At 34.1% G+C, this 26,777-nt stretch overlaps 3 protein-coding genes across 7 annotated transcripts in view; all 3 read left to right on the plus strand.

Annotated features, from left to right (window-relative positions):
* The window catches only part of LOC106056439 (uncharacterized), a 12,467-nt gene extending 6,340 nt beyond the window's left edge, over positions 1–6,127 (plus strand). For 2 of the 5 annotated variants that reach the window (XM_056026817.1, XM_056026814.1), the window contains exons 8-11: positions 2,693–2,719; positions 2,852–2,974; positions 5,422–5,500; positions 5,930–6,125. In XM_056026817.1, the coding sequence (XP_055882792.1) occupies positions 2,693–2,719; positions 2,852–2,974; positions 5,422–5,500; positions 5,930–5,978 (278 nt within the window). In that variant the 3' untranslated portion in view covers positions 5,979–6,125. Of the gene's footprint in view, positions 1–2,692; positions 2,720–2,851; positions 2,975–5,421; positions 5,501–5,929 lie in introns of all 5 variants that reach the window. The other 3 variants (XM_056026816.1, XM_056026813.1, XM_056026815.1) reach the window with 3 other exon arrangements.
* A 4,244-nt stretch (positions 6,128–10,371) lies between these two features.
* LOC129925839 (uncharacterized) lies at positions 10,372–26,361 on the plus strand. The gene is made up of 10 exons (XM_056026818.1): positions 10,372–10,567; positions 14,632–14,823; positions 15,708–15,789; positions 16,022–16,146; positions 16,347–16,373; positions 17,337–17,415; positions 18,985–19,100; positions 19,232–19,264; positions 24,615–24,737; positions 25,816–26,361. The coding sequence occupies exons 2-10, from the start codon at positions 14,649–14,651 to the stop codon at positions 25,845–25,847; spliced, it is 792 nt and encodes a 263-aa protein (XP_055882793.1). The 5' UTR covers positions 10,372–10,567; positions 14,632–14,648; the 3' UTR covers positions 25,848–26,361.
* LOC129925797 (soluble scavenger receptor cysteine-rich domain-containing protein SSC5D-like) lies at positions 10,984–13,618 on the plus strand. Its single transcript, XM_056026374.1, has 2 exons — positions 10,984–11,040; positions 11,155–13,618. The coding sequence occupies exons 1-2, from the start codon at positions 10,984–10,986 to the stop codon at positions 12,010–12,012; spliced, it is 915 nt and encodes a 304-aa protein (XP_055882349.1). The 3' UTR covers positions 12,013–13,618.
* Positions 26,362–26,777: the final 416 nt, after the last annotated feature.

The following is a 26,777-nucleotide window of genomic DNA, read 5'->3' on the forward strand; positions in this document are numbered from 1 at the left end:
CAAGTTGATATATTTGAAAAAAAAAAAGAAACCTTGTTGTTGTTTTGTCACCTTAACGATAAAGTTTCACAGCAGATTTTTTTTTTTCAAAAAATTAGTTAAAAAGAGTTGTGTGGTGCATTTTAAAAATATACATTAGGAAGACGGCCTACATTTTTTTGTTAATTAGAAAGGAATAGTCGTTCTAGAGCGCACTTATTTTTTTAAACTGTCAATCAGAACTTTGTGATATTTGGTTTGGGTGACTTACTGGCGAAATATTGGGTTTTTATAAGTTAAATTTTGGGCATGGATTGTGTGTCACTCTGCTCCTTTACGCAAAACAACTTTTGCTCAGTAAATTGAACACAGAATTAAGTAAAGGTATTTACAGAATCACATTTCATGCTTATCAATTTTTATTTAATGTTTAATATTTCCTGTAAACAAAGTTGCTCATTTGTTTTTGTTTTTATAAAGCTCAATTCCACTCACTTCGTCTGTTTTTAAAAATGTGTGAATAATCTTTTTCTCACATTTCCCATTCTGGGATCAAGTTAAAAATTTGCGCAATTATTTATTAAACCTGACAAGACATGAATTAATCAAACAATCAACCAATTAGCTTATTAGTTGTTGATGATTAATTAGAGGGGAGTAAATTCTACTTAATGAGAGATGTAAATGTATGTATGGATTTAATTCCTATATTTACGTTTTGACACATTTTATCTCCCACTTCCTGTTCTCTGATCAAACTGAAAATTTGCATTATTAATCACTAACCAATCCAAAAATTAACCAATCTTTTACTACTAATTAATTAATTTTGTTTTAAATGGCTGCAATCCACGACCCCCATCCTTCCTGGGCAGGTATAACCTTATGGTGGAGGACTTGGGGTGTAGGCATCGAAACTTGGTTAGTAATTTTCTAGTGAGTCTGACAATATCATGTAGGTCGGTGTCAGTCCATTTGATCACACCAAACGTGTAAAGGAGCACTGGGACGGCCCAGCTGTTTATTGCAGTGATGAGATTACTGCCAGACAGTTTGGTGTTGAAGATTTTATTAACTCTTTGCCTATATTTACCAAGAAAGTCCTCTTTTAATTTCTTATGGTTTATCTTGGCATACTGGTTTATTCCAAGATATTTATAAATAGAGGCGGTGTTCAATTCCTCGATGCCTTCAAATTCAATGTTGGTGTTCGTTGCCTTGCCCTTTTTAATGCTTATGATGCCACACTTATCCAGGCCAAAAGACATACAGATATCATCACAAAAGCATTTACCGTTTTGATTAAGGTGTGTAGTTTTTGCTCGGTTTCTGCATATAGCTTTAGATCATCCATGTATAATAAGTGGGACACACATTTTGTACATTTAGTGTCAACCCTAAAACCGTTTGTAGAGTCTTGGAGTAATGTAGATAGATGATTAATCGCTAGGCAGAACCAGAGTGGAGATAGTGAGTCACCCTGGTATATACCTCTTCTTATGTGCACAGAACCTAGTTTATCACGATTAAGGTGCAGGTTTATCTTCCAATTATTCATACAGACTTTCAATAGTTGTTTTATTCTTGGGTTGATTCTATGAATATCCAGGGTTTTTAATAGCCAATCATGCGGAACTGAATCGAAAGCTTTTTTGTAGTCGATGTAACACATGTGTAAATTTCTCTTTCTTCTGTTAGCTTGATGCAATATAATACCATCTATAGTTAGCTGTACTTTACAGCCCATCGACTTTTCAATGCAACCTTGTTGTTACTCTGCTAGTAGCTTATGGGCAGAACAAAATTGATACATTTTGCTTTTTAAAAGTGAAGTTAATAGTTTATACACCACTGACAGACAAGTGATAGGGCGATAGTTTGGTGGTTGGTTCGGATCCCCTTTTTTGGGGAGGAGAGATGTTCTCCCTTCAGTGAGTTCTAACAGCATTGAACACGGTTCTGATATTAGCTCGTTAAAACTTGATGTTAGTGGTGCATGTACGGCTGTAAGTTTTTTTCAGCCAAAAGTTGTGTATATTGTCCGGTCCAGGAGCAGTCCAGTTGTGGGTTTTTGATATAGCTGCTGAGACTTCCTCAGTTGTGAAATCCTCATCAGGCATTTCTGGTATTAGGTTGTTTTTAGTTTGGATTTTCATCGATCCAGTCAGCCTGCACATTAGTCGGTAAAGGAGCCAAAATAACAATATACCCCATTGTTATATCAACCGAGGTGATAATAACAACTGACCTCACAGACACCTTCAAGGCCCTTAGCATTCCTAGGAACATCTTCGTTGCCTGTCAGAGGGCGGTACTGCTGCAGACCTGCCACATCACCAGAAAATTCCTCAGTGGAAACTGTTAAAGGGACTACGATGAATTTTGTTTCTCTTTAGCGAAACTCGACCCTGGCAGAGTCAGACAATGAATACTCTTTCTTTTCTAACATATTAATAATAGTAATAGTAATAATAACAATAATAATAATATAAAAAATATTAATCTTTATTATCCGTAAGGAAATCTATTTTACAATGCTGTATTACAAAAAAAACAACAACAACAACAACAACAAAACAATACACGATAAGAGAAGACATTTGTATGATAGCAGAACAAATTATACGTTCATACCTCAGTCTTTGTTTAACTTTACAAGCGACATAAACTTTGTTTTTAAAAAGCTATTCTTTCTATTCTGTTCCTTGCTTAGATTTTGATTACAGGAGCAATACAGTCAGTAAGTATCACTTAGTATCTTCAATCAAAGTGTATTATAGTCTCAAGGACTACAAATAACATAGTTGATATTTTTACAAAACTTGTTTCTTACTTTCGACTACTGCACTAATAAGACTATTGTAATCTACAGCGAAATATGACTGCACGGATAAAAATAATCTGTTTCAATGTACCAGCAGAGAATGCATTCACAAAGACTTTATCTGTGACGGTGTGAAAGACTGTACAGATGGCAGCGATGAGCAGTATTGCCGTAAGAATCTTTATATTTCTATGGCACATTATGCTATTTTAACTTTTATCATTACTTAGTGACCTAGTGGATACAGTTAAACAAAAAAAAAAACTTGTCAAGAATTAAATATATTGGCAGGAGAGGGAGACATAGAGGGTAAGTGAAAATGCAGCTGGCTAATACATCAAACTGGATAACTGTGGGTGCTCAAGCCACATGTGTTATCTAATTGCGTAAGTGCAGATTGAAAATCAGTGGCGTAACAATGTACTTCAGGTTTCAAGAGTATGACGATGGTCTCCCCCTGTACGGAAGTAGAAGTCTGAGTGTGTCGTCCGGTATGTATCAATTTACAAAAGAAGTTTCCAGAATGTATCCTGTACCACTTCTTAAAGGTTTTGGTGTCATTAAATTCATTACATTAATGACTTATTAATAAAAGCCCTATGAAACATATTACTTGTTTATCATTTTAAATGCAAAAAAAAAAAGAAAAACTTTCAATCACCCTTGAGGGTACCTTTTGTTATGGGCCAGAGAGCATACATAGTTGTAATGCAACAGATAAAAATGATAAAAATTAATAGACAGGGCCGGCCTTACGAATTGCGGAGCCCGATTTAATGGATGCTTGCGAGGCCCCCACTTCTTTTTTTCTTTTTAACAATAACAACTATTACTATTAATTTGATCATTATACCAACATTTGTTATACAGAATGCATAGGAAGCAACTCAAACGCAATAGATGCCTTTGGGTAAATTAAAATTACTTCTATCATACGATAGATCTACAATTATTATGTTAAACCTTCAATTCCTATGACAAGAGCTATGACCGAGAATGATATGCTTAATGTAAATTGCGATAATGTTCATTTCAATTTAAATACTCAGATAACGGCCCATTTTAATTTTCAACACTTGTGTCGCGGGCCATATTACAGAAATGATAAAAAAAAATTAAAAGCACTTTTATTATAAACCCAAGGATATAGTACTTAGACTAATTCATAGGATTCAGGAAGTTTTTTCCAAAACCAGCTTCTGAAAATCAAGCCGCATAGATGTGGCACAATGTCGAAACACTAAATCTAGATGTTCGTCTGTGAGGCGAATACGCAACACTTAGCCCATTTTCATGGTGAGTTGCAATTTTATTTAGAAGACGCTTACATCAGCTTGTACATGCGAAATCAACCTGTTTTTCTTGTAGTTTGTTATTGAGCGATTTAGATAGGATGTGATATGACTTTAAAAAAATAAAAACAAATTCCACAATCATGAGGCATTTGTTTGTATTTCTCCGTTATCAAAATGTCAGTTTCATGTCTCATATCAACACACAATTTTAGAACCGTTCCTCGGAACTTCCTCCCTTAACCAGCCCCGCACTTCAATGTTCAATAAAACGTCTTCATAGTCGGACTCCATTTCTGTCAGAAAGTTCTTAGAAATGTTGTAGTTCAACGCTTGAAATGTCATCAAATGTACAAAGTGCTGAACACATCGTCACGTGGTTCTGATTCAACACCCTACTACAGAGGTTCCGCTTGACTTCACATTTGTTTCTAATAACTCTTGTTGCCAGTCCGCTATAACATCCAGGCATACTTGTGTGTTTGAGTTTTGAGTTTTTGAGTTTCGGCACATTGGGAATCAGTTACACAGATCGGGTCTCAAACAAGGAAATCATATGCCGTAATCCCTCATGGGTCATACTTCTGGTGTTATCAGTAGTCCCTCCCACTAATTTCTCCCAAAGAAGAGAAACATCCTCCATGATGTCTCAAACTTCTATGAACAAATCTTTACCAGTGGTGGTCCCTAGCACACTCCTCATAGCAGCTATTTCTTCTGTGATTTTAAAATTGTTTTTATACCAAGAGTTGAGCTGTATATAGAAAACATTTCAAACTCTGCTGCTCTATCTTTTAGTTTTAAAATAAGATTTGTCTATTTGTCATGGGAAAAGTTAAAGGCTTCAACTGCATTTTTCTTTCCATGACACTTTTCTTCTATCACCGGTTGTAACCCCCTTTTTTAAGCATTTTCCATCGAAACATGGCTTCATTTTATTACTTAAAATGTGAGCACCTCTGAAGCCTGCCCTTACAGTCGTCTGCTTTTCTTGTCCACTCTTGATAAATATTCTCGTCAATCCTCTCATCTCTAGAAACGTAACTTGGACATTGTATCTTGGCGGCTTATACTACGAATGCGTCATAGTTGTTTATGATGTTGATTTCATTATTCTGTTTAATGTTACGTTCTATAGAAAAAGCCGCAAGCAGTGCTATACAAATTGAACCTATTGGCTTATTATCGTGCTCCACTAAAAGGTAAAGATCTGTCCATTTCCTGGTAGTTTCTACATTCAGTCTACTTTTCGTTTTTTTCGAATCTCCCATTTCATAAAACGCACTAATATGAAATAGAACCGCAACCTTCTTGATTATACAATAGGAAGACAACCCAAATTGACGCAGGAAAGATGCGCACATACGATGTCTAGGAGACGGACAGCTCTAGAAGGTAGAAGAAGGTTAGAAACATTAAAAGTAAATGTCTGATCGTGTCGCTTTTACTAGAATATTGCCAAATTATCATTCAGTTCGGTTAAAGTAAGGACGGTTCGTTCGGTTCTTTTCGTACCGATCAGTTTTAAACTTCGGGTTCGGTTCGGTGGCAAGTGGGGTTCGAGTTTGGTTCGTTCGGTTCGGGCTGGGTTCATATTCCATCTCTACTTGTGACACTCTGACCTAAAGTGGGATAAAATAGTTTAAATTTTTTTTTTGTTTTAGTCCTTATGGAAAGAAGAAGACCACTTCGTTCAGAACTGATGTAACAGTAGTTTAATGGGTGCAGGTTGTCTTTAAGATACGTACTTAATGTGATCTTTGAAATGATAAATTAAAGAATTTGTATTGTGTGAATGTTGATCCTAATTGTATTTCTTGCTTTTGTTCGTCAGAATTTCTCCACAAGACGTTAATCACATTCTCAAAGAAAGCGCAACGTAAACAAGATTTATGATGAAATAGTTTTAGTAACAACAAATATAGAATGAAATTATTATTAAAATTGTGTTTTATGTATAATATTGTCCTTATCATGTACTGAGAGACTTCAACAGTGATGCCTATATATAGTATTATTTGTTGAAGTCCTTTTATATATATATATATATATATATATATATATATATATATATATATATAATTAGACGAAATGTTATAAATGTTATTTTGTTTTAAATTATTTATACCGCTGATAATAAAGGATCAAACAATACTTTCTGAATACTTTCAAAGTAGTGTATTTAATAGTGTGTGTATATTTTCTTCAGAGGAGGTGTTTGGATGGGGCGAACGGGGCGACCGTCACAGGCTTGGCTCTCAGAGTCGGACTGCCCAACAGCCACGAGCCTATTTCTCTTCATTCAATGTCTTGTTATGACAAGTCATGACGTTACTCCGAGAATGCATACGTGAGAATATCCAAAAGGAATCCTATTGGGCCAGGGGAGACCGATAGCTTAAATACCCTACAAACTGAGACAAGTGGTGTTAAAGCTAGTGACAGTACAGTGTAGCCCACAGTGTAGTTAGATAATTTGCTCCGACTAATCGACGCCTCTGTTTAAATAGTCTCAATACAGTTTGACTCTTTGAATGTGTCTGCATTGTCTGTTTACTTGGTAGCTATGAAGCATTAGGACCAAACAGCAGAGTCTCTTGCCAGGGCACTACTAAAGTTAGAGACCGTCCTGTCCTATAATCAATATAAGCTTATCTCTCACATTTTCCTTTGTTTCATTGTATGGGGGGGGGGGGGGGTACTGTTACAGCTCGCGTCACCAAGTCTCTTCACTCTTTTCAGTCAGCACTCGTTTTAAGTTTTATCAAGAGACAAGCCGGTCCATTTTATGTTGTCTTTGGACGAACCTTTCTTCATGTTCCCTTATTCCCTGTACTTTGACGTATAACTTTTGAAAGTGAGTCATGTCTTGCAATATGACCAAACCAGTTAGGCTTTTGTTTCTTACAGGATTGAAGAGATCCTCCTTTTAGGCAGCCAGTTCATTATTTGTCAAGTAAAAACTCATTTTTATTATTTTCCCCTGGTATTTGATTCCCAAGCAGTTTTATGTATCATTAACTCTCAAGGGCATGAGTTCTTCTTTCACCGAGTTCAGTTTCCAACGTTCACAACAATAATATAGGTTATAGGTAAACAATTAACAAGGAATTTAGTTTTATAATTTTATTTGAAAGCTGATGCTACTTTTCCAGATTTTTTAGTTTACATATGACAGCATAGGCCAAGCTTAAACGGGTTTTTATCTCTTTTATTGGTCCTCCAAACTTGCTATGCAGTGGCGTAGCTAGGGTGGGGGAGGAAAATCCGCCTCGTGCCTTCACTTGAGTGGGGCCCCAAATGAGTGGGTTTTTTTTACTTAAAATATAAAATATTACGCGAAATGCAGGGAACCCCAAAGAGGTCAAGCCCCCCCCCCCCACTCCAGGAACCTAAATGATGGCCACATCCTTTCCGCACTGTTATGGATGTCCTAAAACTTTGTTCATTTCAGTTGTTCACAAGTACTGAGCAATGCACGTTTTGGTAAGGGGCTTGGATAACATTTAATGTTCTTCTCTATGTCATCCACATGTCATCATGACAAAAAGATCGAAAGAAAGATTCGTTCAAGTTATTGAAAAATTTTATTCAAGTCAAGTCAAAGATTTGTTCAAGTCAAAGAAAGATTTGTTCAAGTCAATGAAAGATTTGTTCAAGTCAAAGAAAGATTTGTTCAAGTCAATGAAAGATTTGTTCAAGTCAAAGAAAGATTTGTTCAAGTCAATGAAAGATTTGTTCAAGTCAAAGAAAGATTTGTTCAAGTCAAAGAAAGATTTGTTCAAGTCAAAGAAAGATTTGTTCAAGTCAAAGAAAGATTTGTTCAAGTCAAAGAAAGATTTGTTCAAGTCAAAGAAAGATTTGTTCAAGTCAAAGAAAGATTTGTTCAAGTCAAAGAAAGATTTGTTCAAGTCAAAGAAAGATTTGTTCAAGTCAAAGAAAGATTTGTTTAAGTCAATGAAAGATTTGTTCAAGTCAAAGAAAGATTTGTTCAAGTCAAAGAAAGATTTGTTCAAGTCAAAGAAAGATTTGTTCAAGTCATTGAAGTTGTATGCCAGTTTCTTTTGATGTTGAAAGCATTAATCAATGTAAAAATTCGTGTTCAATATTAGTTCCAGCCGGTCTGTTGTTCGGAAAAGAACCTTTCAGCTGTTTTTGTTGTTGAGATAAATGGTCAGACTAATCGTTCTATAATGTTGGCATTGTTTTAAGTTTCCTTTCCTTTTTTTTTTAATACTCAAGATTGAACCCATTCTTTCGTTTCGGCCATCTTTTCTTGTTTCATATTTTCTAGCTATTTTGTCTAAAAACAAATGTGTCTATGTGACCCGAAGTGTTTTAAAAGTTTTGATGATATGATATCACTCCCTGGCTATTTACGACCGTTACGTGATTTTGTTAGTTTCTCATATTTCGACTCTTGTATTGGAGCCTCGTCAAGCTCTCTGCTGTTCCATTTTTTTTTCTTTAGACTGTAGTTGGTACTATTTTGAAATTATACAGATCTGTGTAATATTCTGTCAACCTTCAATGCATATCTGCTTCTTAAATCAGAAGAGTTGTTCTCAATAACGGTGGTTCTAGCTTGTCCCTAATAGTTTATTTCAGGCTTATACAATCATCTCTCTAACTCGCACTAATTAAACTGGAAATAAAGACAAAATATGCGTTTTCCCCTTATGAATTCATAATTGCAAGTAATATCAGCATAATCAATTGCGTATATATAAACTATTTCCGTAATTATTGTCCTTGTCCCGACGGAATTTTTTATTTTGCTCGTATTTATTTTAACGATGATATCGTCGATTAGGAGAGAAAGAGTTAAAGACTAAAACTTTAATCTTTTATAAAAGAACATACTCTCTCAGCCTAAGGTAGTCAGAGTATTAGATGATGTGTTCTGTTCAACTCTACTTTAAACGCGTTCCTCAAAGTCTTGAAACTAAAACTACACGCTACCACTTACGGCACATCAATAGCAGAACGTGGACACACATAAGAACTGGTTCAACAACCAGTAAGGATTTAAATTCAATCACACATGAAGAACAAAAAAATCGACTACACAGGATCTCAAAGAGAAAAATGTTACCGTTACAAATGTTACGTGGGCTTCTGAATTAAAAATTTTTTCTTTTTGTAATGTAACGTGACATGTAAAGTGAAGAATGTTACTTAAAGCTTCTAAAGTGAAGAACGCACTAACAAATGTTTGGCAAAGTTTTTAAAAAAGTTTATAGGAACAAAAAAAATACATTAATTTTCGATTTCGTATAACTAATAGACAAATATCATTAAAAGACATTTTTTGAGTACTTGTCTACAAACCAGGGTGGGCTTATTTTTTGTCCATTTGCACAACGTCATTCCAACTGCAACATATACATGTGAGACATGGAAGTCATCTGTCAAAATTGAGAAAAGACTAATTGTGGCTCATCAAAAATGGCTGAGACAGATTTTGGAAATCAGTTACACAGATCGGGTCTCAAACAAGGAAATCCTATGCCGAACTAGGATTCGAACACTTAGTGAGGTTGTGACAGAGCGTCGCGTGAGGTTTGCGGGACATGTCCTACGACAAAATGAATTACGCATATCAAGAGTTGCGATGACATGGAGGCCAATACGAGGAAAGCGCAAACAGGGATGTCCTCGTATTACTTGGCGCCACACCTTCATGGAGGACATCAGGACACCAGGTGGGAGGAGACTTCAGACATTGCCAATGACAGATCTCTATGGAGACAGCTTGCCGACCAATGCGCCGAACGGCACGGGAGGACCTAAGTAAGTAAGAAAAGTAAGTTACACAACGAAAAATTTACATCTCTTTCAAAAACTAAATATACTGAACAAAATCCGCATTTGTTACAGCTTGAGCACGCTAGTCTGTGTCGTAAACAGGAACACGTTCTAATAGGTGTTTTAAAAAAAAGGTGTCGTTCTGACTAGCATTATTTCAGACTCAAGGAACGCTTACCTGGAAAGAAAACCAAATTCAAAGGTAACATCAGCGAACCGAAAATTAAGTACATACATTATATCACGAAGTATGACGCTGGGAAAAAAAAACTTAGCGAACCTACATTGACAAGAACAGGCCACCCTTAGATAACTCTAGATCTCCAGAAAACTGCGTAGGTTTGAGCCTCTCTTCCTTACCAGCCCCACCCCCCTTTATTTTTAGATCTTGAACTAGACCAAGTGACAGCACTGCGTGCACGGATGGTTGACTTTGCTCGACCTACATTCTTTTAGTAGTTTTAATGTTCAACATAAAGTCCTACAAGTATTAAAGGGGAAAAAAATATGTCAGGAACTACTAAATATTGATTACATTAAAAAAACGGATATTTCCGATAAAACATGACCCCAAAATATATAATTCAAAGAATCGTAAGCAGTGGGACCAAAAAGGAGGAAAGTTGAATCAGATCTAAATGTGTCCAGTTCTCTGGAACATTGGGTAAATATATACTATTTATTTTCGTTTACATTTTAATATGTTTCATATACGGCTATATAAATAGTAGGTCAAAATGTTGACAGAAATGATAAAATAGAAATGTCATAGTAGTGTAGGAGACAAGGGAGACAATGTTTATAATATAAAACGTTACACCAACATGGTCCTCTGTTATGATTGTTACATTTAAAATATAAAAGAATTTGTATTTATTCAATACAATTAAAATTAGTTTATGTAATATTTCGTTACCTTAAATTGGATTTTAAGGAAAAAAAATGTAATGTGAAACATGCAGTCTTTTTAAAAAATAATAGAAATAGTCTTCATAATATTGTTTTTATTGAAAACTACTTGTGTAATGATACAGTGTTGTATTTATCTCTTTTAAACCACGTACCCACATTGCACCCACAATGTACCCACATTGCACCCACAATGTACCCACATTGTACCTACACTGTACCCATACTGTACATATACTGTACCCATAATGTACCCACAATGTACCCATACTGTACCCATACTGTACTCACACTGTACCCACACTGTTCCCACACTGTACCCACACTGTACCTATTGTGTAGCCACACTGTACCTACTGTGTACCCACACTGTACCCACACTGCACCCACATTGTACCCACGCTGCACCCACACTGTACCTACAATGTACCCACACTGTACCCACACTGTACCTATTGTGTACCCACACTGTACCTACTGTGTACCCACACTGTACCCACACTGCACCCACACTGTACCCACACTGTACCTACTGTGTACCCACACTGTACCCACACTGCACCCACACTGTACCCACAATGTACCCATACTGTACCCACACTGTACCCACACTGTATCCACACTGTACCTACACTGTACCCACACTGTACCCACACTGTACCCACACTGTTCCCACACTGTACCCACACTGTACCTATTGTGTACCCACACTGTACCCACACTGTACCCACACTGTTCCCACACTGTACCCACACTGTACCTATTGTGTACCCACACTGTACCTACAGTGTACCCACACTGTACCCACAATGTACCCACACTGTACCCACACTGTATCAATTGTGTACCCACACTGTACCCACACTGTACCTATTGTGTACCCACACTGTACCCACACTGTACCCACACTGTACCCACACTATACCCACACTGTACCCACATTGTACCTACACTGTACCCACACTGTACCCACACTGTACCCACACTGCACCCACACTGTACCCACACTGTACCCACACTGTACCCACACTGTACCTACACTGTACCCACTGTGTACCCACACTGTACCCACACTGTACCAACACTGCACCCACACTGTACCCACACTGTACCCACACTCTACCCACACACTACCCACACTGTACCCACTGTTCAAGACACAAATATTGTAAGACGATTATTTCTAATCGTATACATTGAAAGGTTTTTTTTTAAAAAGTTCTTTCAGATAGTAATGTAGATGTACAGCAGGAACATGTTTTTAGAAGCTCACATGATGGACAGAGTCGCTTTAGTTGTTTGTAGTCTGTTTGTCCGTCAGGCAATTTTTTCAGTAAATATCTAAAAAAATAACAAACTAACAGATACAAAAGCTACTTAAAATCATATTTTTTAGCATTATTATTATGTTATTTTTTTATGTTTTAGTTTTTTAATTGAAAAGTTTATTTTTTAATATGCAAGTCTTTTTATTGTAACAGAATAAAGCCACTTTTAAAACCATTAACGTAAGGGAAATTACGGTACTATATCAAAAATTTACAGTTGTACATTCTATAATACATGAAACAATTATAACTATGCTTTATTTATATGGATAGCCCTTGAGTTCATTCAACAGTCACATAGGTTCATTCCAGATGCCAGGAAAGGCTTGAGGGCCTTGGTCAAACTATCTGTCCGAAGAGCCCTTATAAACAAGATCATTTTGTCATATAAATAAATCTCATTGCTAACTTGTAAAGAATCAGGCAGGCGTAAAGCAGAACCTCGCACTTTGGGTGTAAATGATCGCAAGCAATATTGCTTTAACAATGATAGCTTTACGTTTTTCCTTTAAAATGTCTATCTACAATGGCGGACACGTCGTGTCTTTGTAATCTTTTTTTTCTTTTTTTTTTCTCAACCTTTTTCTATCTGCACTTAAAAAAAAATAATTTCGGGAGTTTGCTTTCATTAACAATGCGACTTTTATCAACGAACACGGTCAGTTCGCAAGAAAACATACACACAAAGAAAAGACATTTGGGGAAACAGTTTGGAATTTTTTTTTTTATTTCTCAAATTTCGTTGTATCAATAATAATGCAATTACTAAAATGAAGCGAATTTTGACATAAAGTGTTGATCTATTGACTGGACTGGAGACAGGTGACTGAGCTCATGTACTGGCTGAGTAATTACTTGCTGGGAAATACTTTTCTATTGGGAACATCTGAACGTTTTACCAGTATAATAAGTTGTTTGGAACCTCGGCGTAAGTCCTGGAGTTTGATAAAACATAGACTTACTAGAGTTAGATGTGTAGTTAATGTCTATTGCAATGGCAAGTTTATATATGATTATGTTTTTTCTTATGTTCTTATGCATGTTATAAATAGGTTATGCTATTCAGTATCTAGGAGTAATGTCCATTACATGCTTTTGTTGTTTCCCAGAATAGTGTCCTAATAAACAGCTGATTTGTCAGTTAGAACTAGCTCAAGATGTATGTGTTTAATCTTTTCATATTATCAACAAAGAATTTTTTTATTTTTTTTTTACTTTGACGAAGTGTGCACTGAACATGCTTAAAGCATTTTATTCTACACCTAGAACTTGAGTTTGTACCACTAGAACATGAGATTCTACACCCTGAGCAGTCGGGTTGAGTTTGTACCACTAGAACATGAGTTTATGCACATAGAACAAGAGATTCTACACCTTGAGCAGTTGGGTTGAGTTTGTACAACTAGAACATGAGTTTATGCACATAGAACAAGAGATTCTACACCCTGAGCAGTTGCGTTGAGTTTGTACAACTAGAACATGAGTTTATGCACATAGAACAAGAGATTCTACACCCTGAGCAGTTGGGTTGAGTTTGTACTACTAGAACATGAGTTTATGCACATAGAACAAATGATTCTACACCCTGAGCAGTTGGGTTGAGTTTGTACCACTAGAACATGAGTTTATACACATAGAACAAGAGATTCTACACCCTGAGCAGTTGGGTTGAGTTTGTACACCTAGAACATGTATGTCTACACCTTTTCACCTTCTAAGTAATCGTAATAAGAGCTGAGGCCAGGACTCTAAGAACTTTTGGCCTATAGAAGCTTGCCTCCATCTGCCTGTCTGAACAAACTTGTGTCAGGGAAAGATCCAAGCAGATGTCAATTATTTCATCCTTATGGCTCATATCCCATGGCGCTCGGATTAGAAACGAGGCCAATGTCCGAGCACGCCGGGGAAACTCACACATATTCTTTTTCTGTACCACATCAGTCATACAGATGTCTGCCATAAACAAAAAAACGGTCGTTTGAGGAACGGTTTGTCTATAGTTACATGTTTATTGGGGCTTTCTTCCATCCTTGCCAGTAGATATGGACTCGTCTTTAAGCACCCCAACAGGGGGTCTTTTTTGTTGCCTAATTGGACTAATGGACTCCTCAAACGACGGTTTCCGCCCGAGAGCCACGGTGAAGCTGGGAAATGTTGTCTGGGATCGTATTGAATTCATAAGTCCAATGGGGAGAATTAAGTTGTTTTTTTTTCAGGGCAGGTGTCAAAGAATGTGTGTTAGAAGAGTTGGGCATATGCAGAAAAAAACAAAAAACATTTTTAAAAAAGCGAAAATCTTTCCCACCTTAAGAATGAAACTTTACACACCAATGCCTTAAGTTAGCTCTAGTAAACTCACCCGCGAAACTTGAGAAAAAATAAGCAAATAATATTATATGTAATCCTCACAAATGTAAAAGTTTGATTATTGCTGTCACTTCAAGAAATAAGATGCCTACGTGAAAGTCTTAAATATTTGCTTCTATTTCAGTGACGACGTATTGAACCATGGACTCCTCTGTGCTGCTTGCTTTTAAAATCTTAGTCGGTCTCATGGTTTTAATCTACATATTTTTTTACATAAGCATTTACATGACAAGTAAGGTCATTGAGGAAAGGAAAAAATATAATCCTGAGAACTTTTCCGATGATATGCTGAGGAAGATTTTAAAATCCCATCCGGGTAAGATAATTTGATGTCTTAGGTAGATATTTTGGATTTATGTAACGTATATCTATATATATATTTTATATCAGTGAGCGCTTTACATTAAGTCAACTTAGAGATGTCTCACGTATTTAACATTTTAAAAAGTATATGACATGAATTCACTTCATTACTATTTCACTAATAACAAGAAAAACATTTTTAAAATACTTTAAAAAAAAACACAATACCTTTATGATACAATTTAAAATATAATAAAATATTTTTTTTAAAGTGGCTTAAACTGGGTATGGAACCCATGAATTTGACACCGTCAGATGCGTGGAATTATGTATTTATCATTTAAGCCATTTGGACACCATGCATTTTGTGATTATTTATCATTTTATGGACATCTAGATTTAATACTACGCCTAGACTTCCTATTTAGAAATCCAAAGATCTAGTCTATATCTAGATCTTCTTCTAGATCTAGAGTCTAGGTGTAATCTATATTAGATTTACATAGAAAAATATTACTAAGGCTTAGGAATTCTTTCAATAAATTTAAAGAAACTATAAATTTATCGTGTAATTTTGGAGCACTATGGCTGTGTCTAGTCAAGCCAAATTTAGTTGTATTTTTTTTCTACTTTGAAAAAAAAATATAATAGTCAAACTAGAGTTTTCCCAATGTGGGCAACTAGGTAGTAATTCTTTTCTCAGCGAAATACATCTACTGTTAAATGTTTAGGAAAATCGTTAGAGCCGTTTTGATACCCATTTTCACCCACACACATACCTCTAGCCTCCATGATGTTGTGACTAGAATAGAGGTATTGTAAAAAGAACAAAAACAAAATAGTATAAATCCTCACACTTTAGAAAATACTAACTTTCCATTTGAATTCAAATTGCAGTTTGTACTTTAGGATACGCTTACTGTATAGAGGAGTACATGAAGTTTGACTATCAAGCTACGAGCACAGAGAAAATATGCCTGTAAGAGAACATACAAATAAACATATACATCTCTAAGACTATGTTGTATACATCTTTAAGACTATGTTGTATACATCTTTAAGACTATGTTGTATACATCTTTAAGACTATGTTGTAGGAATGTATTTATTGATTCTTTGCTAAGGGATAGTATTTTTTCAATGATTGATACTTTACTATTGGATTGTCTATATTTCAATGATTGATTCTTTGCTGTGGGATTGTATTTCAGTTTACTGACTGTTTATTTAAAGTGCATGTTTGAAAAATGTGAAGTAAAACTTGCTAAAAAGAGACTCGAGGCCAAAGAAAATCTTCTTGAAGATCTGAAATATTTTGCAACAAATTTCACATGCGGTAATCATTTTCTTTCATATAAACAGTAATTAGCCTTTTTTTTTAAATCACTGTAGTTGAACTTTATTCTTTATTCTATATATTGAAAATAGTCGTTTTCGTAACGCACTGCTTAATGTCAATGCTATACAGAAATATTTCATTTAAGTTACTATAGCCTGTTTATTTACAATTTAGTTTTTTTTCCCTTTTTTTTTCAGATTTTGCATTTTCAAGCTATAATGCAAGTAAATAAACATTACCCATAACCTATAACTATTAACAACGTCAACGTGTCTCACGGTAATCACTATAGTTAAGTACAACATATCAATACTAAGGGGAAACAATCTCATGCAATAGTCAACTTACATGGAGAAGAGTTATCTGAAGTCAATTTAGCCTTGCTCATAAACAGTAATGTATTTTCAAAATGCTAATACTATTTTATGATTAAAGATTTTCAAAATGCTAATAGGTCTACTCTTTATGGTTAAAGATGTAAAAAATTATTTTTAAATTAACTAAATTGTACGTATGTAAAAAAAAAATCACAAAAACATTTATGTTAATAAAATCTCCCTACATATAGATATCGTTATCAATTAAAAATGCACAACTACATACATTAAAATCACCCAATTAACTTTTTAAAAAAATTTTAATGTTAGCTTTCAGAAGACAGAAATTAACTATTGTACTTAAAATTTTCCAAGCCACAGAACATGATGATAAAATTGTTTTTTCAATAACTCCTCACATTTTAGAGACCCACAAGTGACAAATGGAAAGTTTGACAACAGAAACTAATAGAATATTTATTGGATTTTGTTTTATCGGATAAAGGAAATAATTGTGTAAATTTCATAATTTGGGTGTGGGAGAAGGAGCGTGTACACACTTATCAAACACACAGCAAGACAGACTGACAGATTAAGTTCATATAAGCTATGTATTAAAAAGAATGGAAAGTCTGTCAGCCCTCGTTCTGAGTGATTACTGATACAAAAATGATACTCTGTTAAGTGTAAGCTCTATCGCTAGTAATATGCAGTATGAAAGAAATATAATTTTACTGATTATTGTTTCATAAGTGGATTTTTTTTTTTAAATTTCCCCAATCAGGTTACAGCCTGCTACCACTGATTAGATGTTAAAGAAATCAACATTTATATTGATAATGTGGTACGATTGTTATTTATTATTCACAGCGTGTTTATATGGGGAACAATACTGTCAAAGAAAGGTGAACCCAAAGGGAGAGAAACATGATAAACAGACTTTATGTCGGTAAGTGAACGTCGATTCTAGTTTTATTACTATTTAAATTTAGAAACATTTTATCTTTATGTCATCGAGTCTCACGAGTCTCCTGCTAGAGGCCGATGTCAATTCTATTTTCACCATACGTCAACTTCAATGGCTATCCATTAAGTCTAACGTGCGTCTCTGGCGGCCTTTATAAGGAGTCCATCTGTCACTTCTGCAGGCAGCGTACTGCTAGGTGTTCTCCTCTATGCGAGGTGAGGCAAGATGGCGCCTGAGATGGTCTTAAAAGACTTGCCAAAGTTGACCACTGTTACGCCATGATTTTTTAATGCTCGCCTAATAGATTGCCTTGGAATACGGCAATCAGCACAAGCTCACACACACACACACACACAAAGAACATTCTTTAGAATTAGTAGTGTTAAAAGAAAATTGATACAAAATGATAAACAAGCGAAACATTAAAAAATACGTAAAAAAATAGCTTATATAAGGGGAAGAACTCCGCATATATCAATATCTCTCAGTAATGTAGAAGTTATTTCCCTTATTCAATATCAAACAAAATAATTAATAACCAAATAGGGAAATGAGATGAATTCCTGTCACTAGCTGTGGTCGGAGCGATGTCGTCTACACAGCAGTGCCCCCCTTCCCCATTTATGCAGCTGAGGTATCCAAAGGAACGGCAAGTGCAGATATAGTTTCAACTTGATCCAAGAAAAATAATTTACAAAATTTAAGTACATATTCTTTGCCTTCTTCGCGATACCAAACACAATAATTTATTACCAAAAGTTAAAGAACAATTGTTTTTTTTCTGTTTTGTTTGTTAATTGATTCTTAGTTTGTTAGGTAAAATAAATAATGCTTACTTTTAGCTTGATCTGAGATGTGAAATTTCGCACAATTTTTTCTTTTACCTGACAAGATAAGAATCAATGTCCAAAAATTACCAATTAGCTAATTAATTAAATATTGGTCATTTACTCTATTGTTTGGTATCTCGAACAAAGGAAAGAAGTTTGAGTGTAGTGGTAGTATACGCTGAGTTACTCCCCTTTATATATGCCGCAGCTCTAAATTGTAATAATCAATTATATGACTATCTTATCTTCTCTACTCATAACAACCTCACTAGCAGAGTTATTAGCACGTCTGACCAAAAGGCGTGAGAAACGAGTTTGAATTCATGTCGTTCCTTTTTTTTTCCTAATCGCTTTAAGAAAAATAAAACAATGGCGGTAAAATTCATCCATATATCTTCCTTCTCCTCCTCCCCCCCCCCCTCCCATTTTATCAACTGGTCCAGTTAAGTGATAAGATGATAGTGTATAGTGAAAACTAAAAGCATGAAATAGCGCTAAACAAAAACAATGGGTTAGAATATTATTAATCGCATAGATTTATTGTTGTTGGTGTTGATCTATTACAAATTGAATAACATGGCTTTTCAAACATGAATATCACTAATAGGTGTTGACATCATTTCATTATTTGGTGTATAGATTTATATTTTGCGTTTATAATAATAAAACTATGATTTACGAAAGCAATACAATATTTACACCTCTTAGTTCTATAAATCAGGTATTACGAGAAATATCTTCGCTGCTTCTTCAAAGAATGTGTAATGACGATCCCTAAACAGGAAAAGTACATTGAAAATCAAGAAAAGGCGTTAGCTGACAAAGGTGTCACATGCGGTAATGAGAACAGCACATTCTTTTGTGCTAATTTCAGTAGTATAATGTAAAATATGTAAAGTTGTATTGTCTTAGCAACAGACTTACCATTCAATAAGTAAATGCAAAAAGTTGTATTTCTATATCTCCAGATTTTAATTATAGACGCCTGGTCGTGAAAGGCGGTAAGTTATTCCTTAAAATGTTTTCTGTGTGTGTGTGTGTGTGTGTTTTAAGTTTTAAGATTATTTATGTACGAAACTTCAAATGTTAGTTTTTAGGGGGAAACTATTTTAAAATAAATTGTTGAATAGTTTTCACGAATACACACTTAACATCTAACTTCTCAGCTTCACTTCCTAACGTGGACTACAAACATTAAAAAAGAGTAGTCTGACGCATGTATTTAATAAAACAAATGCCTAATGTAAAAAAAATGTTTTCATTAAGTGACTAGTCTTGCTTAGTGATACAAAGTTTGGCTTCCGAACCATCTCGGGCTCCAAACTCTATGAGGACTTACAATTTCATTATGATCAGGGCGCCAATGAATCCACACAGGTCGAAGAGGTACCTGTCATTATTTGGGAAAATATACGCGGTTAGTCGTTGTGCTGTTAACTTTGTTAACCTTGAACATAGAAACGATGACCTTTATATGCATGAATCGCAAAGTCTGAAAGGGATACTTTACTAAAAATTTGAAACTGTAACAATTTTAACAATGTTTAACTTGCCAAAAAACCCACACATTTCCCTAAAATTAACCAATCTAAGTAGCACTAAGCTTATTTCACTTTGTTTTCTATTTTAAAAAATTGTACTTCAATTCATAGATAGTTTTTCTCGCTCCTGAAATATTCTTTGATCTCCCTATGCTACTCATGTCACGTACAATTGTAAAGCAGTCCATTTGCTATGCCGTTAGAATATATAAGTTTGCAATTATTAATTTGAATATGCCACATCGATTCTCGGATCAAGTTTAGCAAAATTATTCACTGGCGTAGACAATATAGAAAACAATAATAAAAAAATAATCAATTAGTCAATTAATTGTTAACTGGTTATTTATTTTCTTTGATACTAACAAGGGAAATTATTCCTTCAGTATTTACAAATATGTTTAAACATTATTAGGTTTTGTCCCCTTGAGCAATTCTACATCAATTCTCTTATCTAGTTGAAACTTTAAATAATTATTTATTGTTTCTAATACAACATGAATCAATAAAAATAATCAATTACTGACAATTAGTCAATTAACTATTTATAATTAATGATTTTAAATGATATCTAAAAAGGGAAATAACTTGCAACTTTTAAAAATGGTGTGAAGTTTTATTAATTTCGTTTTTAAAAAGGGATTTTATATGTTTTGCTTGTTGTTATAACATTATTGTAGAAAAGAACAAAACAGTTTGTGTAAATGTTTTGATGATGTAATGCCATGGATTGAGAATGTTACTGGATCTCGTGATGTGATATTTAATATTATAGTGAAAAATTGTATAAATGATGTATTCTTGTGAAAAAAAAAATGTAAAGTTCTTCCGTATTTATTTAATTAAAAAATCAACAGGCACGCTTTCAGGAAACAAACAAATAAGATTACAAAGAGAGTTTGTGTTACACAACTCAGAGGCGGCCCCCGTCGAAGTCGGATCCCTGTCGGATCTGCATATTCGCAAATAATATTCAAGAGGTGATTTAATTTTGATGGTCAAAAGTAATAATGTTTCAAAGATTCATTTGCCGTAAATTTAAATTTAAATTAAATAAAAAATAGTAGATTAGTTTTAGTATATTAAAACATTACAATATTGATCAAAACGTTTGGAAATGAAAATCTACACTTTTTCTACATCTTAATCTAGTCTATTTTAGTCTAAACTAGATCTAGAAATTCTAGATCTAGACTCTAAAATAATTTTAATTAGAATATAAATCCAGATCTAGATATACTGTAATAAAAATCTAGATCTAGTTTTAAAAAATCTAGATTAGATCTTATTCAAGATATCATTCCTTTTTTAAACGCGAGTCACATAACGAGGCTTAATAAACATTACTATACCGAGTTCTTTTTTCATTTCATTTGAAGAATTAATTCCACATAACGTCAGAGGGAAAAAAAACACTACGTCACACGGTCTAGCTAGACTAAAAATCGCCTTTATCGATACGAGCCATTTATCCGAGTGTTCATTGACTTTGGTGCACCGAGTGCGTTCTTTTAGCATTTCTTTTAAAGAATTCATTCCATATGACGTCAAAGGGAAAAAAAAACACTACGTCACACGGCCTAGCTAGACTAAAAATCAACTTCATCAATACGAGCCTTTTATCGAGTGTTCATAGCCATTGGTGCACCGAGTGCGTTCTTTTAGGATTTCATTTAAAGAATTCATTCCATATGACGTCAAAGGAAAAAAAAAACACTACGTCACACGGCCTAGCTAGAATAAAAATCGCCTTCATCATTACGAGCCATTTATCGAGTGTTCATAGACATTGGTGCACCGAGTGCGTTCTTTTAGCATTTCTTTTAAAGAATTCATTCCATATGACGTCAAAGGGAAAAAAACACTACGTCACACGACATAGCTAGACTAAAAATCAACTTCATCAATAAGAGCTATTTATCGAGTGTTCATAGCCATTGGTGCACCGAGTGCGTTCTTTTAGCATTTCATTTAAAGAATTCATTCCATATGACGTCAAAGGAAAAAAAAACACTACGTCACACGGCTTAGTTAGACTAAAATATGTTTTCATCAATACGAGCAATTTTTTGAGGGTTAATAGACATTGGTGCACCGAGTGCGTTCTTTTAACATTAGCCTACATTTAAAGAGTCCATTCATATGACGTCAAAGAAAAAAATTCCATTACCTCACAATAGGCTAGTACCGGTACCATAAAAAATGTCTTTATTTACACGAGATATTTAACAAGGGTTCATAGACATTGGTGCACTGAGGTCTAATAGAATTTATTTAAAAAGGATCAAAGCCGCATTGTGTTTGCGTTTTGTCTGTCAGTCGGTCTGTCCGTCATCTTGATATAAAAAAAGAACAACTAAAAGTTATTAAAAATTGATTAACATTTATTTTACGTTTCAAAACATCGCAACAATTGAAAAGTTTATATAATAGATTGTTCCGGATGTTTGTTTAAATAGTAAAAGAAAAAGAGAATTTCAGATAAATGTAATACCGTTAATTAAAATTTTTGGATGGTCTCGTATAACAATTAGATGTACTACAGCCATGTGGAGAGATTTTCATACCTTACTTTGGTGTTTGGATTCTTTTTATTAACGATAATTAGATTTTTACATGTTTTAGGTAGAAAGTTAAATGTACTGTAAGAGAGTAGTGAGTTAAAATATTTTTCATAAAAATCCGTAAAAACATTATTTCGTAAATGAGAAGATTATTTGTTTATTAATTAGAAGAGGGATTTCAAACAGTTATTTGGCGTTAGTAGATTTTAAAATAAATTCGGAAATTTCTGGCGACGATTTGTAAGAAACAAAATCCGGAACTTCTATGTTATGTTTTAGCAAGAAAATTAAATGTCTAAAAAGTAATTTTCAGTAATCAATTCTAGTAAATTACTTTTTATTAGAACCCTGAACAACCTATTGTCGATATTTTTAAAATTTGTTTAAAGATGAAAATACGGAACAATTTGATATTGATAACCAAATTATAGTGACGCATTGTCAAATAATATAAGTGTAATATTAGTAAATTATGTGATTTCAAACAATTATTAGGCATAATTCATGTTTTATAAAACAATATCCGGAACATTTTTACACTTAATGAAATATAAGTCAGTATAGAGATTTTGATTTAGCATTAATATGCTATTTACATAAAAAACGGAACAACATATTATTGATAATGTGTTTTTGCAACGTTTAAGCAAGGAAATTGAATGTAATATAAATTAGAAGAGCAAACAAACATTTGTTGGGGTTGATTAGTTTTGCACAAAAAAATCCGGAACAATCAATTTTTAGATAATTAAAACTATTGAGATGTTACGGGAGGAACATTAAAGTGTAAATCAGATTTTCAATAGCTTTTAGAGTTCTAGTTTTTTTAATCTAATCGAAACGGACAGACCGACCAACAGACAAAACGCACAAAAATAATCTTCTTTTATTCGGATGTGGACACTAAACAAAAAATAAATAAAATCTGATTTTTTTAAAAAGTTTAAGGAATTGGTCTAGTACCTGATCATGTAGCGACGTTACGCTACTGCACGAAAATCGCTGCATAAAAAGTCCATTAAAAAAATGTGTGTGATATTTACATACAAAATGCATTATTAGCCTTTATAAACAAACAGAAATGTTTTCTTTAATTTTAGCAGCTAGTTGACCAGAAAAAACATCTTTAACTATTATTTATATTTGTTGTAAACATTTCCTGTACATTTTAAAAATATATTTGACTTAGTGATACTGAAAATACACACAAATTGTCCATCTTTGTTAACATATTGTAACATTGCCTCCCTTACATTTACGTAATTGTTTTAGAATTGGTGTATTTTTATGAAAAAATCGCTTGCATAATTAATTTTATAAATTAAACGGTTTGCTTTTAGAAAACCAAAAGTAGCCGTTGCACCTAACCTTTTGAAGCCGCATTTAATGATGAAATAATATTTTTCATATCTCTTCTAGTTTTCGAGATCTGAGTGTGACAGACGGACAGACGGACAGACGGACATTTTGCACAAACCTAATAGCGGCTTTTTCCCCTTACGGGGGCTGCTAAAAATGAGACATTGCACCTTCAGTGAAGTCCAATAGGGCGTCGGCGCCGTAGGCGCCATTATCTCGTCGGTGGTTAGAAAGGCTTTTATCCAACTATCAGGCCTGGACATGGGGCTCTTCACCCCTCTCCTGTCTGAGGGCTCCCAACGGTAGAAGGTCATATCGGTTGACTGGGCCAGACACAGCGCACCGTCCCCGTTCCTGGGTCCCACTCGCTATAAGGGGCCGAGGACAGTGCTAACTGCGGGGAGCTTGTCTCATATTATACTTAATCAATCTAAGAGATAAAGCTAGTTTACTTTCTAGACATATTTAAGGCCTTGGATATTCCTAAAAAACTAAAATATTCTTGTTACATGTTAGAGGGCAGATTTTAGGCAGCTCGGCCACATCAGTGGTTCCCGTACGTTGTTCTTAACAGAACACTTCGCACATTTTGAGTATTTAGCGAAACACTTTGCTTATTTTTTTTTTAGAGAGATTAATTCACGTGCTTAACTTTTAGTTAATTATTACAGTTGCTTGTGGAACACAGCTTCGGACCTCGCCAACACTACACTCCTACCGGACTGTACTGTTCCGAACCGACTTTATACTGCACCGAAAACTTTCGACATTGTTTTCAACAAATGGACTCAATTAATGTATAATTTCAAGCATTCCTTTTTTTTTTCAACCGCACAATACTTAATTATCGCATTAAATTTGCTAAATTTCTTTTTTTAATCGTGCAGACGAGTATGATTGTACAGAAATGAACCACTTGTACATGTGTAGAAATAGAGAGTGTATTCATGAAGATCTGGTTTGTAATGGCGAAGAAGATTGCTGGGATGGTTCAGACGAACGACACTGTGGTTAGTTTGTACCAAGTCTTTTTGTATTTATTTTTTTGGAAACATCTACAATTGCTACTATTTCTATAATTCATTCAACTCTAATAAGCAAATAAATGTTTTACTTTTTTTAGTATTTTATTAATAAGTCGTTAACAAAAATTTCGTTTATTAAAATGAGTAGACTACACAAAATCGCAAATACAACAAAACAGTTTCCAGACACCATTTGTTGTATAAATGTCTTCTTTGTTGTGAAATACTTTTTCTTGCAACGTATCAAATTAGCAACACGATTCATTTTAGCACGTAGGGTCTTCTTCATTCAGACATTCTAGACAATGAAGGTGTCCTTATCTATGTGTTACGAACTAAATCAAACTTTGCTAATTTCAACAAAAGTTCTTTGACTATACCATACGAAAATATAATCGTTTGGAGATGTATAGTAAAAGCCTCTTCTCTTATTTTATTAATTGAATAGTTGACTTCAAAAGAGAGGATAATTATGTCATACAAGAATCCATGTGTCAATTTAATCATGAATGCTAATCGGAGATGACTTTAGCTCTGTCAACATGCTCTATTAGCACTGAGGAATTGAGCTTTTTCTTCTTCTAGACAGCTTTTTGATGCTGAGCTGTGAGCTCTTTTGCTGTATTCTTCAGTTGTTCAGCACTGCCGTACAGGGTGTTGGTTATGTTGGGCTGTAGTGGAAGTAGGGTCTGCCTAAGGTGGATTAGGAAGGGAATTGAGATCACATTTGGAGAAATGAAAATTTATTTGGACAAAAGATATGTGCCTTGATCTTTGTCATTTTGAGTATTTTATTATGTTTTGTATATAAATTTGTAAATTATGGTTCGGTGTTTAATGTATTATTGCTACTTTACTATTTGATCTTCTGCCCTGAAGCGTCTCTGATTTAATACTACCTTAATCAGATGTGAATATTAGTCTGGAAAAATGATGACTTTTATTTATAGTTTTGTTTCTGTTCTCTATTTTACGGACCCACATCACACAAGTAGGTCTGATGGTAATTACACAATTAGTATTTTACAGACGGATTTATAAAAGTGTCTTTTTTTTTTTGCAGATTGGAAAGTTGATATGGATCTTGATCTATAGCCAAGCACTTGAGTAATTTATAATACATATATATATCTTTTTTGGTATTTAAATTGAGAAGATAATGATATTGTTCTGTTGTGGTTTTGTCCTTAATACTAATTCAAAAGTGATAATGACTGATTTCCAAATAATGTTTAGTAATAACAATGCTTCTATTGTCCAATTTAAATATTTTTTTCCTAGTTTTTTTTTTAAACATATCTAGTGCTAAGTTTTCTTTATTGATGATTTTATTGAAAAATCAAATGAACTCAAATGTCTAAACCTTAAAAAAAATAATTTTTTGTCAATTCTAAATCTTCTTATCGTAACTTTGTCAACCGCAATGGATGACACGATATTTTACGAAACCCAATCTTGGATATAGCTAGACTTTTGCATAATTATTTCTTTTACCTGACAACACACGAATCAATTGAAAAAGTCAACCAACTAGTTAATAACTATTGGTAATTAATTACTTTGTTTGGTATAAATGTTATTTTATAATAAAAAAGAAGTATTAACAAATGGGTCTATGTCTTAATATGAATTGTCAATGTATTATTATCTAAATTGTTTTTCTTCAATTGATTATTTTGGTTGGAATTTTAATAATTACTTAAATTCAAAAGAGAAACTATAAACCGTACTAGAGGCTTTATACCCGCAGCATGGATATCAAAACTGCAAACTGCTTTCAATTCAGGAACTGTCTTCATCGAAGCTCACGAAATGGTGGCTAGCAACGTTACATCGGTCAAGTAACCGTTTGTCTAAATTAATCAAATGACGACAGTCTTCAGACAATAAGCATTCCCAAAATCTCAAACGCCATTAATATAAGTTCCGTAGAATATGAACAAATAAAAGAAGAAAACGAGATTTCTATAAATAATGATTTCAGGGGATGGAATTCATATATTTCTGAGGTTGGCTATAAAACCA

The sequence above is a fragment of the Biomphalaria glabrata genome, chromosome 4 (genome assembly GCF_947242115.1).
Source record: "Biomphalaria glabrata chromosome 4, xgBioGlab47.1, whole genome shotgun sequence".
NCBI lineage: Eukaryota > Metazoa > Mollusca > Gastropoda > Planorbidae > Biomphalaria > Biomphalaria glabrata.